The sequence below is a fragment of the Esox lucius genome, chromosome 6, assembly GCF_011004845.1.
Source record: "Esox lucius isolate fEsoLuc1 chromosome 6, fEsoLuc1.pri, whole genome shotgun sequence".
Classification (NCBI taxonomy): domain Eukaryota; kingdom Metazoa; phylum Chordata; class Actinopteri; order Esociformes; family Esocidae; genus Esox; species Esox lucius.
In genome coordinates, this window is record NC_047574.1 from 17,351,008 (window position 1) to 17,364,912 (window position 13,905).

Below are 13,905 nucleotides of genomic sequence, written 5' to 3' on the forward strand. Positions count from 1 at the left end.
AAAATGTAGAATTGGATTTGTCAGGGAATATATGCCTCAACTCAGCCAAGGCAGGATTTGGCAGCTATAACTATTGATACTGCAATGTTGTCAGTTCACTCTTTAGTGGGCTTGCTAGTTGCATATAGATAAGGGGAGCCAGCCAGAAAACATTGTGCTCCCACTGAGGAAAAACAAACTGGACTCTCACTCACAACTCCACCCTGGGAATACACATCATGTTGTCTTCCAAAGTCTATCCATTATTTTTAAAACAACTGACTGCACTCCTTTGATCCACTTTCTCTAATTCTAAATGAGTTTACCTGAGAAAAAACCGTTATTTTTTTTAAAAATGCCATTACAACAACAACATACAAAAATATAATAATATAAAAGTAATGTCCGGGTGTGAGCATGTTCAAAAGAAGATTGTTTTGATGTTACATAAAGGTGTTTTAGCCATGAAGACAATCTCTTGGATAACCTGAGGGTGAGAAACCATTTAACACCAAGCTGTAAAATAGTGATATTTTTCTTTAACTCCACTAGCAAACACATCAGTAGTTTGCATCCATCCATAATGTCCTTACCAAACGAAGACACATGTCCCCCAGGCCTTTCAACTTAAGAAAACCCCTGCGGAATGTGGACCCCACAATGCATCTCTGTGACTGTTGTTGCAGCTGATGCCACGTGGGGGCTGGCCCGTCCAGGAAATTATATTAAAAGGAACTATTTCAGTGGATAATATTTGCTTAAATACCCAAAGTTTTCTGCCTGTGCAGCCAAGCAATTTAGATGTAATCTGGACTGGGAGGTGTTGGGGTATTTGCATCATCCATTTTGAACCTAGTCATCCTGCTTTGCCTTATTAACGGCCAGTATGAAAGGAAACTGTTTTTTTTCACTAATAAATAAGCTTCTTCATAAATGCCTTAGATTATGTAGAACCTAATTCATATTCGGATCATGCTGTGATTGCTCATAAGATAAATGGGCATTCATATCTTCCTTCGAGCAGTGGCAAAATGACAGAAAACCTCTTTTGTACTCCCAGAGGATCAGATGCCAACAGCCTTCAATGCCAGGCAACACAGTGAGAAAACCTAACATTGATATGATGTGCTCTTTCGTTAGCTGGTTTGACCTATGAGAAATGTTTATCCTTGGAAATCTTTGGAAATGTTTGCCGCAACTATTTTCAGGCTGCAAATGTACCATATCTCCTCCACCGCAAAAACAATACAAAGTCTAGCAAATCTCTGTTGGCTTCTGACATGGAGAATAAGAGTCACACAAGCAGAAGTATCACATTCACACAGACGTGGTATGACAATGTTGTGCTGGGGTAGTTTGGGCTGCCAACACAGGTGACCAACAGTAGCATTTCTCTGAATCCAGCCTACAACAGGGGGCCTAAAACAGGCTGCCTAGAAGAGTGTTGTCAGTCTGATCAAGTCAAACAAGGAGCCACTTGGTTCTGTGGCTGAGCCAATGCCAAGGAGGATAGGTGGCTGGCATGGATCTGGACTGTCAGTGGAGGTTTTTAGTGAGGAGACTACAGCAGAATTTCATTCCTAAGAGGGGGAGTGGAACACCAGCCTGTCTTTGCATCTCTTTGCACAGGGCACTGAAAGGTCCAGTTTCTTCCTGAACTAAACTGAAGTGACAAGTCTGACCTTTAAACAGATGTGCAACCATCTTGTAGTGTTGTCACTGGTCCAGTCAGACAGCTAAGAACTGGGGACCCCCAAATTCTAGCCTGCCCATTACCAAAAACATCCCCCACCAAACACAAATATTCTCTGTATTCTCCAGAACGTAAGAGCCCAGTTAAACTGCAGACCCTGCCGGATCTGTTCTCCACTCAGTTGCACATGGTTCAAACAGTATTGGGGGTAACACTATAAAGTAACGTGTTACAGTAAGAATAATACCTTTTGAGCCATACTGTATTCTAAAACATACACAATGCAACGTATCTCCCAACTAAAGAAGACCAGCACATCTCTCTTGCCATCCTGCCTTTCCCACTGTTGTCCTATATCAAATAAAATGCTGTAAATAAAACAACACAGTCCTCTTATCAAGCCTTAGAAAAAGCCTCTCCTTTCTTCCTCTCCCTCTCCCTCTCTCTCTCTCGGCCCTGTCCCTGATTACAGCTGGCAGCGTCAGTGATAATCACGTCATTTAGATGCAGCTTGTCCTCGGCTCCATTAGCAAGTCTGAGTAAAGAATGTCCCCAACACAACAGCTCACACAAGGTTCACTGCCTGTCTGCCAGCTCCCCTGTTTCTCACATTCTAAGGATGCACACGTTTGGCAAACCAAGGAATTGGGAGAACGAAATCAGTTTTAGATTGAATTGGTAAAATGACTTTTTGTTAACAAAACAGTATATTCAGCCCAGAGGCTGATTTGTGGGACTGGCTAACACAAGGCATTGCATCCAGTTATATACAGTGCATATAAAAATTGACACACTCCTGTTAGAATGCCACGTTCTTGTAATGTAAATGAATGAGACAATGATAAATCATGTCAGAACTTTTTCCACCTTTAATGTGACCTATTACGTGAACAATTCCCCCTCAAATCTTTGAGGGGGAAAAATAAAAAACTCACAATAACCTGGTTGCATAAGTGTGCACACCCTTTAACTAATACTTTGTTGAAGCACCTTTTGAATTTATTACATCACTCAGTCTTTTTGGGTAAGAGTCTATTAGCATGGCACATCTTGACATGGCAATATTTGCCCACTCTTCTTTGCAAAAGTGCTCCAAATCGGTCAGATTGCGAGGACATCTCCTGTGCACAGCCCTCTTCAGATCACCCCACAGATGTTCAATTGGATTCAGGTCTGGGCTCAGGCTGGGCCATTCCAAAATGTCAATGTTCTTTTGTGCCAAAATTGCCTGGTATTTGGAACTGTTCATTATTCCCTCCACCCTGAGTAAGGCCCTGGTTGCTGGTGAAGAAAAACAGCCCCACAGCATGATGCTGCCACCACAATTTCTAACTGTGGGTATGGTGTTTTTTGGGTGATGTGCAGTGTTGTTTTTGCGCCGAACATACCTTTTGGAATTATGTCCAAAAAGTTCAACCTTGGATTCATCAGACCATAACACATTTTCCCACGTGCTTTTGGGGGACTTTATGTTTATTTTTGCAAACTTCAGCTGGGCTTGGATGTTTTTTTTTCGCAAGAAAAGGCTTCTGTCTTGCCACCCTACCCCATAGCCCATTCATATGAAGAATACGGGACAGCCAGTACTTGCCCAAAATTCCTGCAGTTCCATTAATGTTGCTGTAGGCCTCTTGGAAGCCTCCCTGACCGGTTTTCTTCTCGTCTTTTCATCAATTTTGGAGGGACGTCCAGTTCTTGGTAATGTCTCTGTTGTGCCATATTTTCTCCAGAAATTCCTGCAGTTCCTTTAATGTTGCTGTAGGCATCTTGAATGCCTCCCTGACCAATTTTCTTCTCGTCTTTTCATCAATTTTGGAGGGACGTCCAGTTCTTGGTAATGTCTCTGTTGTGCCATATTTTCTCCACTTGATGATGACTGACTTCACTGTGTTCCATGGTATATCTAATGCTTTGGAAATTATTTTGTACCCTTCTCCTGACTGATATCTTTCAACAATGAGATCCCTCTGATGCTTTGGAAGCTCTCTGCAGACCATGGCTTTTGCTCCGAGATGCAACCAAGAAAATGTCAGGAAAATCCTACAAGAACAGCTGAACTTTATTTGTGATTAATCAGAGTCACTTTAAATGATGGCAGGTGTGTAATGACTTCTATTTAATAACATGAGTTTGAATATGATTGGTTCATTCTGAACACAGCCACATCCCCAGTTATAAGAGGGTGTGCACACTAACGCACATATTTTTATGGCATTTTAACAGGGGTGTGTAGACTTTTTATATCCACTGTATGACGTATGCGCACGCTCACACACACAAAGCCGGATTAATTTGAAACTACTGTACCTACATATGGCCAAGGTTACCAATTGTCGCACATCATGTCCAACTCACGTGAAAGTAACTAAAATGTATTATGGCGCTCATGGCGCTCAAAATATTTTTCACAATTAATCGCGGAAATGTTAATAATAGTGCTACAGTATGTCTTGATTTCATAAATGCCTTAAATTCAGCATGGACACTCATAATCAGTTAGCTGTATATACTAACCCTAATTGATTGCGTGTACTCAGTGGCCTTTCAACTGAAGTGAAAAACATATTCTAGATGTGTTATTGAGTATAACATACAGACAGAAAAAATGCATTACCTCAGATGAACAAATATGGAAATATGAGTAGAATTGCCTTAACTGAAATACCTTACACAAATATTATCTATCAAATCACATGTTGTGTAAACATACCTATTTATCCTTCAATACAAAACGTTTATTTCTGTATGCACTTATTAAAAGGGCAGTATGTCAAATATTTGTATTGTCATATAATTAAATATCCATAATACATCTGCAGTATTAGCAAAATGTGACCCGCATCCACGCTCCACCGCTCCTTAACGCACACCACGCTCCACGACTCATGAATGCACCCCAGTCATCAGATCCCAATCACCCTCATTCTGAGCACCTGTGTCCCCACCTGTGTCTGGTTTATGTCCCTATTTAGTTCTGTTCAGTTCTCCCTAGCCTCTTTGAGGTATTTTTTGTCATTCTGTCATTCATTCTAAGCCTTCTGTTTTCACTTTCGCCTAGTGCTGTTCTTGTATTGCCTCCCGTGTTTGACCTTAGCCGACTTACTCCTTCGACTCCGTCTTTAGCCTTGTGATTTTGTATTAGTTCGCCTCTCGTGGTTTTGACCCTTGCCTGTCTGACTGTTCTTTGCCTTGCCCTGCCAGGAGTTTGTCTCCTTATAAACCGCTTACGCTCCGTAACTGGAACCAGCCCATCCCTGCCATTCATTACACAAAATGATTGTGTTTCCCAGTATTTACCAGACAGAAATAATTTTGGATGCATAAAAAGCATAATTTCTACAGGTCCAGAGAAGGCCCACAATACAATATACTTATGACAAATGGAGAAGCTACACCCTCTCTCTCTTCCACTGGTATCACTAAAACACCCAATCACCTTTCCTCAAACGAGCAATGGCAGATGGGAGCAAAAGAAATCTCTCTCTTATTTCCTGGTTGCTGAAATTCTACACAGTTCACTCAATTTCTCTTAAATGTGAGAAAACAAGCACTTAATAGTTTAGGGAATCATTGTACCACCTAAATCACTTTCAAAATGTTTAATAATTCCCAACATATTGCTATTAACACCTTTTCAAGATGAGTAATCAAAAGTAAAGCAGAGTAGAAGAGCACTGGTTTGAATGTGTTAATTCAGTTGCTCATTCACAAGATGGGAGCAAATTTATGATATCCACTTAAAGGCCGAGCATACTCAAAAAGTGATGAAGGATGCTGATGCATTCATTTCATTTCTTAACATATAATTTTGTTAATTAATTAATTTCGCACACATATTTTGAGAGAATGGCATCCTGCGGAGTAAAGGAACCAGAGGAAGACTGTCTTGTCTCTTGACAGAATGGTGCTCAAAGAAAACATGAGTCATTAACTCTTCTTTGTTTTCAGAGATGCCCTATTTTTGTAAGCATTAGCTATAGGGTAACCTCTCCCTTTACTGAGTCACTAGATGGTAGTCTGGAATTAGACACTTTTCATTCACCTGTGTTTAGTACATGAAGAGTTGATTCCTTCTCTTTACCTTTACTGACGATTATTATTACATTTGGAATGTACCCCCTTTGAACCAGAAAATATGAAAAAACCCTCGCAGAAATCTACAAAACTTCTTGGCTCCAGTCTAATATCAACCAACCAAAAGAATGAGCTCACAGACAACTCTGCTGTACACCGTTTTCAGCTGGTCTATTTGTTGGGTAAAAGGTCATTTTATTTTCTCTGGCTGGATAATGTATTTTGCTTATTCATAGACTTTCTGGCATCAAGGTGGTTTGATGGATTTCCTTCCATTCCATTCGCTATCTTGTTATATGAGCACATAATTGAGAATAATGTTACTGTGTTTTTCATGGCCTGGCTCCAATGGTGAGACCAGGGTCAGTTAAAACACAGCAAGCCCTGAGCCAGAGCGACGATCGTCGACAGGCTGTGAATCAACTGAACCAGTCCGCCGCCCATCCCTTAGAACCCCCAGTTGCAAACAGGAGGCAGTGATGTGTCCTTTAAATAAGCGCCCTTGAATGAATCGCTCAGGAAGCAGCTAAATTACTTCATTTCAATTCCGATGGCAATAACAGACTCCACTGCATGGGCACCCATCTGTCTATATACCTGACATATACTTTCCCCTTTTCCCCCGTTTCCCTCCCTCAAACAGCTGTGGAATCCATCCCAAAAACATCCTTCCGTCGGTACACCCACACTCATCATCAGATAAAACAAATTGCCATCAGACCAAGGGTGAAATCTCAAATTACGTGCTGGGTGCACCTTATCTGACTGCTGTTTACTAAGGAACAGTCACATGGTCCATCACTCACGGCTGCGGTATTATCACAAGATCCCTGGCTGGCGACGGGGAGAGAATCTGTGAGCAGCCTGACTGTCTTCAAGCTAGGAGGTTGGTCTCAGCCCTTTAGCAAGATACATGACCATTCACACATTAACAATGAGACACACATAGGAACTTCTGTTTACATGAGATAATGATCGACCCTGTACAAGCTGTGAGGGGATTCTGTCTGAATAGATTATTAGCGGAAGTTTCAAAAAAGGTTAGGAATGAATGGGAACCTCATTTGCATGCTATTAAAGTATACAACTAATTTGGGAGTCAAAGGCAAAGTTAAACTGTTAGACAATGATGAGAGAAAAGGGATTTTCAGAGTTTCGAGGGAATATCTGAACTTGCCAAGGTTGATTCAAGCTACATTTCCCTATTCAGTACATGTCTTGAAATTGAAAACTCAATTAAAAAGAATTTTGTAATAGATTGAGTCATCATAGTCTACTCTTTGACTGTTTTCAGATGTGACTATGTATCAAACGTTTTGGGGGTCTTTGATAAAGCCAGACAGAATTGCTCATTTGCAATTCTTTTTTGCAGCAGTCCGTACTGACTAAAAAGGTTGTTTGAAAACAATGTCTACATATCCGTCTATGATTGCCCTGATTGGTGTGCATGTCTGAGTCCCAACCCCACACACTCGCCTCTTCCTCAGCGGACCGGGCAGTGTCATGATACACAGGACACTAACAACTGTGAAATGTGGACCATCTGGATGCCACATTGACAACGCAGACACTACAAGTAGCCAGTGTCTCTGCCCTAGGACAGCACAATGTTAAGACAATTTGATCCCTAACACACAGACACACAGACGCATCTAGCTGGAAGTACCCCACATCTCCACCTTCGCCGACAGGAATATAGTGCAGACACTCTTGTTTGTCCATCTAATATACCTACGGACAGGTCAGACGGCATTCCTGTCAAACAGGAAAACAGATGGGAAGCACAGAAACTAAATAAGTTTTGAAAAACAGTCAATTAGTGATAAAAACTAAGTGAAAAACAACAACACCCATTACTCCCTCTCTCGGGCCAGAAAAGGACCCCCTCCCTTCCCCTTCTCCCTGGAAATCCCCCTTCCAGAAGAATATCAACCTCCCTCTACTGCTCGGATAAAAATGGGGCAGTGCACAAACCCCTTAAAAATGCACAATCAATTATCTTGAGGTTATCAAATTTGGATAGTTTGTCACTCAGAGAAACAGAGAGGTGGTTGAATTCAAGCGCCAGAGCGCATGATGTTTATTCGAAATCCACCAAAACCCAAGGAGTAGGCTGGGACATAGTAGTAGGGCAAGCAGAAGGCCAGTACACGGGAATCGGATAAAGAGGAGAAGAAGGACCAAAGGGATGATCCAGAAAACAGTGGTCAGAAAAGGCAGGCCCAGGTCAGGACACTAGGAAGCTAGTCAGACTTTCTAAAACATGGAAACCATCGGCTTAGTAAAGACACACACAAGACAAACAATACCTCACAACTGAAATGAGACACAGATCTGAACTAAATAGGGGACAAAGGACAAACATAGGTGGTTAAAATGCATGTGATTGCGACCTGAGGGGAGAGTTGCATGTTCGGAAAATGATGGCGTTGTCTAGGGCCAGAACTCACACATATAGAGAATTATTTCCAATTGTATTGTTTTTGCCAATTCGGGGTGCCATAGCTTAGTGGATCGGACATCTTTGTTTTTCTAAAACATACATTTAGCTGAAATGGGACTACAATTAATTTTAGTTGTTTGGGGTTTATATAGTCAGTGCATAGCCTCTGAAAAGGATAGCTAATAGATGATCTGGGACAATCAAAGCTTCACTGACCTCCGAGGACATCTCAAACACTCCAGGTCAATTGCTTTGCAAATAAAAAGCTCAGGACAAATGAGTGGAGCAGTGTGACCTCTGATGTTTGTAACTTGTTAGACCTGTCTGGAATGATGTTATTCGGTTTTGGAATAGTCAAGGCAAGATGTTGAGCGCAGATGTTGGCCCAAAAACAGGACATACAACTTGGGAGAACCAATAATCCCTTCATGTTTTTTAAAGACACAGAGGTGTCTTTAAAAAATAGAGCTTAATGAGACAACAGTTTTATAACCCATTAATATAGATGGTCCAATTTGAATGACTCACCCAGTTGAGGGAGTCATTATGCAGCCCCCACGGTCCAGGGCCATCCTGCAGCCACACCCCCGCTCCGGGGTGTCGTGGTTCATGCCAAAGTTGTGCCCCAGCTCATGTGCTAAAGTCACAGCGGCTCCCAGGGGATTGTCCGAGTGGTCCTACAGAAAGCAACAAAAGAAACATCTTCGTTACGCATCAGAAGCTATTGTAGCTATAATGACTGATTCGTGTAAGACACTGCATGGACAGTTACAGCGGTTCTCAGAACTGTTCTCCTCTTGGAGGTCTCTGCATTTTATTATTGTGTTACAACATGAAATCAGATTGGATTTAATCCGTTTTTGCCATTGATCAACAAAAAAAGGTCCATACTGTCAAAGTGACAACTACAATTTGGTAATTGTACTAAATTGATAACATACATACAACAGAAAATATCTGATTGCAGAAGTATTCACCCCCTTAGCTATGACACACCTGAAAGAGCTGTGGTACAACCAACTGTCTTAATCAGGTCATTTGTTGAAGGGAGTCCACCTGTGTGCAATTAAGGTGTTTCACATTATTTTAAGTGAAATGCACCCGGGTCTGGGAGGTCCAACATGTGGTTATTACAATTCCTTACAAAAACAACATCATGAAGACAAAGGAGCACAGTAAGTTCCATTATAACCTCATCAGAGTCTGTCTATCAGCAGTTGCCCAACCAGCCAAAACTTTTACATTTTCACTTCTCCTGTGTAGCAATTAACACCTGCAGTTTTTATACAGAAGGAAAGAGATGGGATAAATGAACAACTTCACTATGGATTATTAGGTGGCCATGATGGTATTACCTCCAGATTACCAGATTTAAAACTGGGTTAACAACAGTACTCTTATGATATTTTCCATTACATTCTTAATAATCATAGAGAGTAGGGACACCCGTTGAATATCCCACCCTTTGCAGAGTAGTGCCCCCTTCACTGCTCTGGGGCATTGGGATTTGGGGAGCATAATACAATATAGATAGAGAAAATAAGTTACAATTTGACAGAAAGAAAAAAAATCAAAAATGCATGCATTTACATTTGACATTTTAGATTTAGCAGACACTATTATGTTAAGTGACCTACAGCAATGAGTGTGTCCATTTTTGTCCCTTGCATGCTTGGTAAAATATGAAGGTCCAACCCCATGGAGCTGTACACAGGCAAACACTTTTGCACGTGTCACTCTTACTCCACGGGTCGAGTTAGCTACAACAGGTGAACCATAGCTAATGCACAAGTTGAACAGATGAATTTCAATGCCTGCCCCAAATTCAGCTATGTACCTCACTGATTCGTATGGCCCCCATTAGTAAGAGTTAGTGGCTCACAGATGTTTTCCGCCTGTTGGTCTTGGTTCAGTAGAAACTCTTGTGGTGTGCAGGCGTTAAAGTTGCCTCCTTAGCTGAGCGCTCACTTGAGCGGTGAGGTGTAGAGGGAACAAGGAGTGACACAACGAGGGCCCCACAAATCGCTATGAAAGAGCAGACTTGCGTCAAGCTGGGCAAGGCAGAACCGTGATTTTATCACCCAGTAGGTGTGGCTTGTAAGTCGACTCTAGCAGGGATCCAGGATTTGTGTCTACAGACACTTTGGTGTTTAGGACCCAAAAATGTAACCTACATGTGGAGAAAATGGTGGGTGGAAGTGATAACAACATACTGGAAAATGAAGGGGATAATCTGATCCTTTGACCCTGTGACTCAACTCATGGTTCTTTAATCCTGCTTCGAGCCTTTCAACCTGGCCAAAGGAAAATAATGCCTATTAATGGGAAATACGTACACCTCTTTGTTGAAGCTGCTGGGCATGTGCTGACTCAGAACTGCTTGGTGATTTCATTTGGGACTTAAGTGATACAGTAGGGACAGAACACAGCTCATTTTGCTCAATGAATAACAGAGAAATGTGTTGTCTTAAAGCTTAAATCCCAATCCACCTACATTTAGACTGTGGGGACAGTGCGGACGAATAAACGAAAGCCTTCAAATGACCTTGGATGGAGGGTGTGTGTATTTTTATTGCTGTCATAATAATAATAATATTTGACTCCTTCAGTAAACAGTTAACACCCTTTCTTTACCTACTGCCTGTGGATAGTTTGAAGCTGAGCTCTGAAGAAAAGAAATGCCACTGAAAGCATCAGTGTGGTCAGGGCTGGAACAGTTCAGGTTGTACTCACCATGACAATGCCTCCAGACTGCTCCAGCGTACACATGCTCATAATGGGGGCCATGCCAATGGTGGTACCCTGAAAGTACACTCCACTAGGGGGAAGGGGCCAGAGGGGAGATGAAGTGACTCCAGGGTTAATACACTGTATACATATGCAGCAGCTTATTCCACTTCTGGGGCGCCAAAAAAAGTTTCATACGTTTTACCTAATTCAGAGGCTATCCTCGGCATATCAAGTACGAACAAGTTCTGTGTTCTCGTGCTAGAATGAACTGTCTTAACCTTAATTAGAGCAGTGATATATTCTGGACGTTTCTGCCTTGTAAATTATCTCTCATACATACACAGAGGCCTGTCCTGTCTTCTGATACAAAGTATAATGATGAGTCCTATAGCTATCCCCAGGGCACAGTAAAAAGACTTAAGTGTTGAAGATGCTGTTTGCATAATAATTACATCCCCATAGTCCAAAACTGACATAATGGTTGCCTGGACTATTTATTTTGCGATTATCCAAAACATTACAGGCTTTGTAAAGGCATCTCATCATGATTTTCTGTTTATTAAATAATAAATGAGTATTTGAAATGAAAACCTTACATCAAGTCACATACCACCATATAATAATTATAATAGGGAACTTGTTCAATTTGTCCAGAGTAGAAATTAGAATTTTTTTCCGAACACAGTTCATGTATTTATTTTTGCATTCAGCACTCATTTAGGATCTAATACTGACTTCTGTAATACTTGGAAGTCAGATTGTACATAGGCAATGCCTGGCTTTATAGAAGTGGAAAATAGTACTGTATCATCAGCAAAACAAAATCATCTTACAATTGACACGCCGAAACCATCATAAGAGATATATGAAACCCAGACAACTGAAACTTTGTTAGAAATCAGAAACAGTGAGTAACAGCTCATTGAGCATGTGTTAATCAGTCTATCTGAATAGCTGGACCCTTCACCTGATGAGCTGAGCATTGTCATGTGATTTGGCCGGGAGAAGCTTGACTTTTCTCCAGTCCAGGAACTCGTGCAGAGTGTTGAAGGGGTCCTGAGTTACGGGACACTTATCAGAGTCGCTCCACACCTCCAGGCCTACCAAGGCCACACGGATGTTCAGGACCCTGAAGAACTGAGGAAAAGGGGCAGTAAGCAGAAGGATGCCAAATTGTAGTACAGTCTTTGGTTTTCTCGCATATTAACAATACCACTTTGACATTGATTTCCGTAAAGCTGTAGCATAAATAAATGACTTGAGACTAGCTTAGAACTCGACTTGAGTGATCTATATTTAGCTCTAAAATACAGGACAAAAAGCAGCAAGACCAATATATTAGCCTTGGGTGACATTAATCTCTACTGCCAGAGGTATTTCTATTTTAAACATATGATGGATCTCTCATGTGCATTGGGAGGAGGACATTTTACCTTATCCACGTAATTGGCTATCTCTGCTAGTCTCTGCTTCACCCGCTCAACATCCTTTCCCTGTTTCTGAAACTGAACAACAAAGAACCTCACATTAGCACCGTTAGATGGTATTAACAAAAGGACTATCTAAAATAATGGATGAGATAAAAAATTACACACACAATACACACTCACCGACCACTAAATTAGATACACCTTGTTAACTTAATTACCAAACAAAGAATCATGTGGTTGGTGCTCAATACTTAAAGGATATGTGATCTAAGCGACCGTTGGTTCCAGCTTCTCAGAAAGCACTGAACTACTAGGGTTTTCATGAACTAGAGTCTCTCGACTACAGTCAATAATATTCACCAGCAGAAATTAAGATATCAATATGTCTTCAACAAAAACCTAAACAGCAAGCTTGTAGCAAAAGGAGCATATGGTAATAATATTTCAACACAAACCCCCTTTTTGGTAATGCTCAACCGATGCCATTTCATAAAAGCAGTATATATTTTTCAACCAATGGGTTAGAAACGTACCTAGATTATAAAGTTATGGTCTAACAAAAATCTGTCAACAAGTAATAGGAAAGCTAATTAAAGTAATTAGATTACAATTACTAATTTGTGTAACCAGAAAGTTATGTTACTGATTATAATTTTGGACAGCTAACTTGTAACTGTAATAGGCTCGATTTCAAAAGTAATCTACCCCACATTGATTGTAAAATACTATAATATTTACATTGTGTAAAGTACAGGGGTTTTCACAGTGTTGGAGGAGTTTGGCGCTAGTCCTCAAGTCAAGGTAATTTATAAAAAAATTATGAAGGTAGAATTTCTTATTTTCTCTCTCCACATTTTTTAGTGTGAATGTAATGAGAAATATCTGAATCCAATCTTCTTCATCAACATCACTGTTAAAATAACTTTTAACTAACCACAATTTAGTTAACTAACCACAATTAGGGTTAGGGTTTGCAACCATTGCTGCTGCTCCTCACCAACAGTAAATACACTGTCAGAACCTTTATTTTAACAAAACAAAACATTCTGATTAGTTGTAAAATTCTCAGGGGCAATATTTCCAGTTAATGCTGATCATTGTGAAAAAGCCTGAGGTTTCCCACGTGAGAGCCTTTGATTGCAATTATACAGGAGACAAACTTTTTTCTTCCCACTCTGCTACCACCTGTATGTGTTTTGTTTTTATGTAGACCTACTTAGCGGATACATCCAGCTTGGATCTTATAGAGCAGAACAGGCCAATGGTTACTCTCCTCTCTCAGGTCAATAGCATTAGATATGTGCAACCAAGGGGAAATCCTGCTGCAAGACTTTTATTATTCTGTATCCACACCATTTCCTGTTTCCTGTCTAACACATTGGGGAATCATTCTGAACTTCCTGTGGAATACCCCTGGCCACCGATGACCACACTGGTCGTGGCAGCACAGTAACCTAGTAATCAGCTGTTAACAAGGGGATTTATTATTGAGTTGTCTCGCTTATTTTGTTAAAAATAATTTAGTGTGGCTCGCATTCTGAAAGTGCAAACTACAG

The 13,905-nt window shown here is 40.9% G+C and overlaps 1 protein-coding gene across 4 annotated transcripts in view; it reads right to left on the reverse strand.

Moving 5' to 3' along the window:
• Positions 1 to 13,905, reverse strand: part of adam12 (ADAM metallopeptidase domain 12) — a 69,318-nt gene that overhangs the window by 17,264 nt on the left and 38,149 nt on the right. For all 4 annotated transcript variants that reach the window (XM_010869956.5, XM_010869957.5, XM_010869955.5 and 1 more), the window contains exons 8-11: positions 12,353 to 12,424; positions 11,887 to 12,056; positions 10,923 to 11,007; positions 8,718 to 8,866 (exon numbers count right to left, since the gene is read on the reverse strand). In XM_010869956.5, coding sequence (XP_010868258.1) covers positions 8,718 to 8,866; positions 10,923 to 11,007; positions 11,887 to 12,056; positions 12,353 to 12,424 — 476 coding nt within the window. The remainder of the gene's footprint in view (positions 1 to 8,717; positions 8,867 to 10,922; positions 11,008 to 11,886; positions 12,057 to 12,352; positions 12,425 to 13,905) is intronic.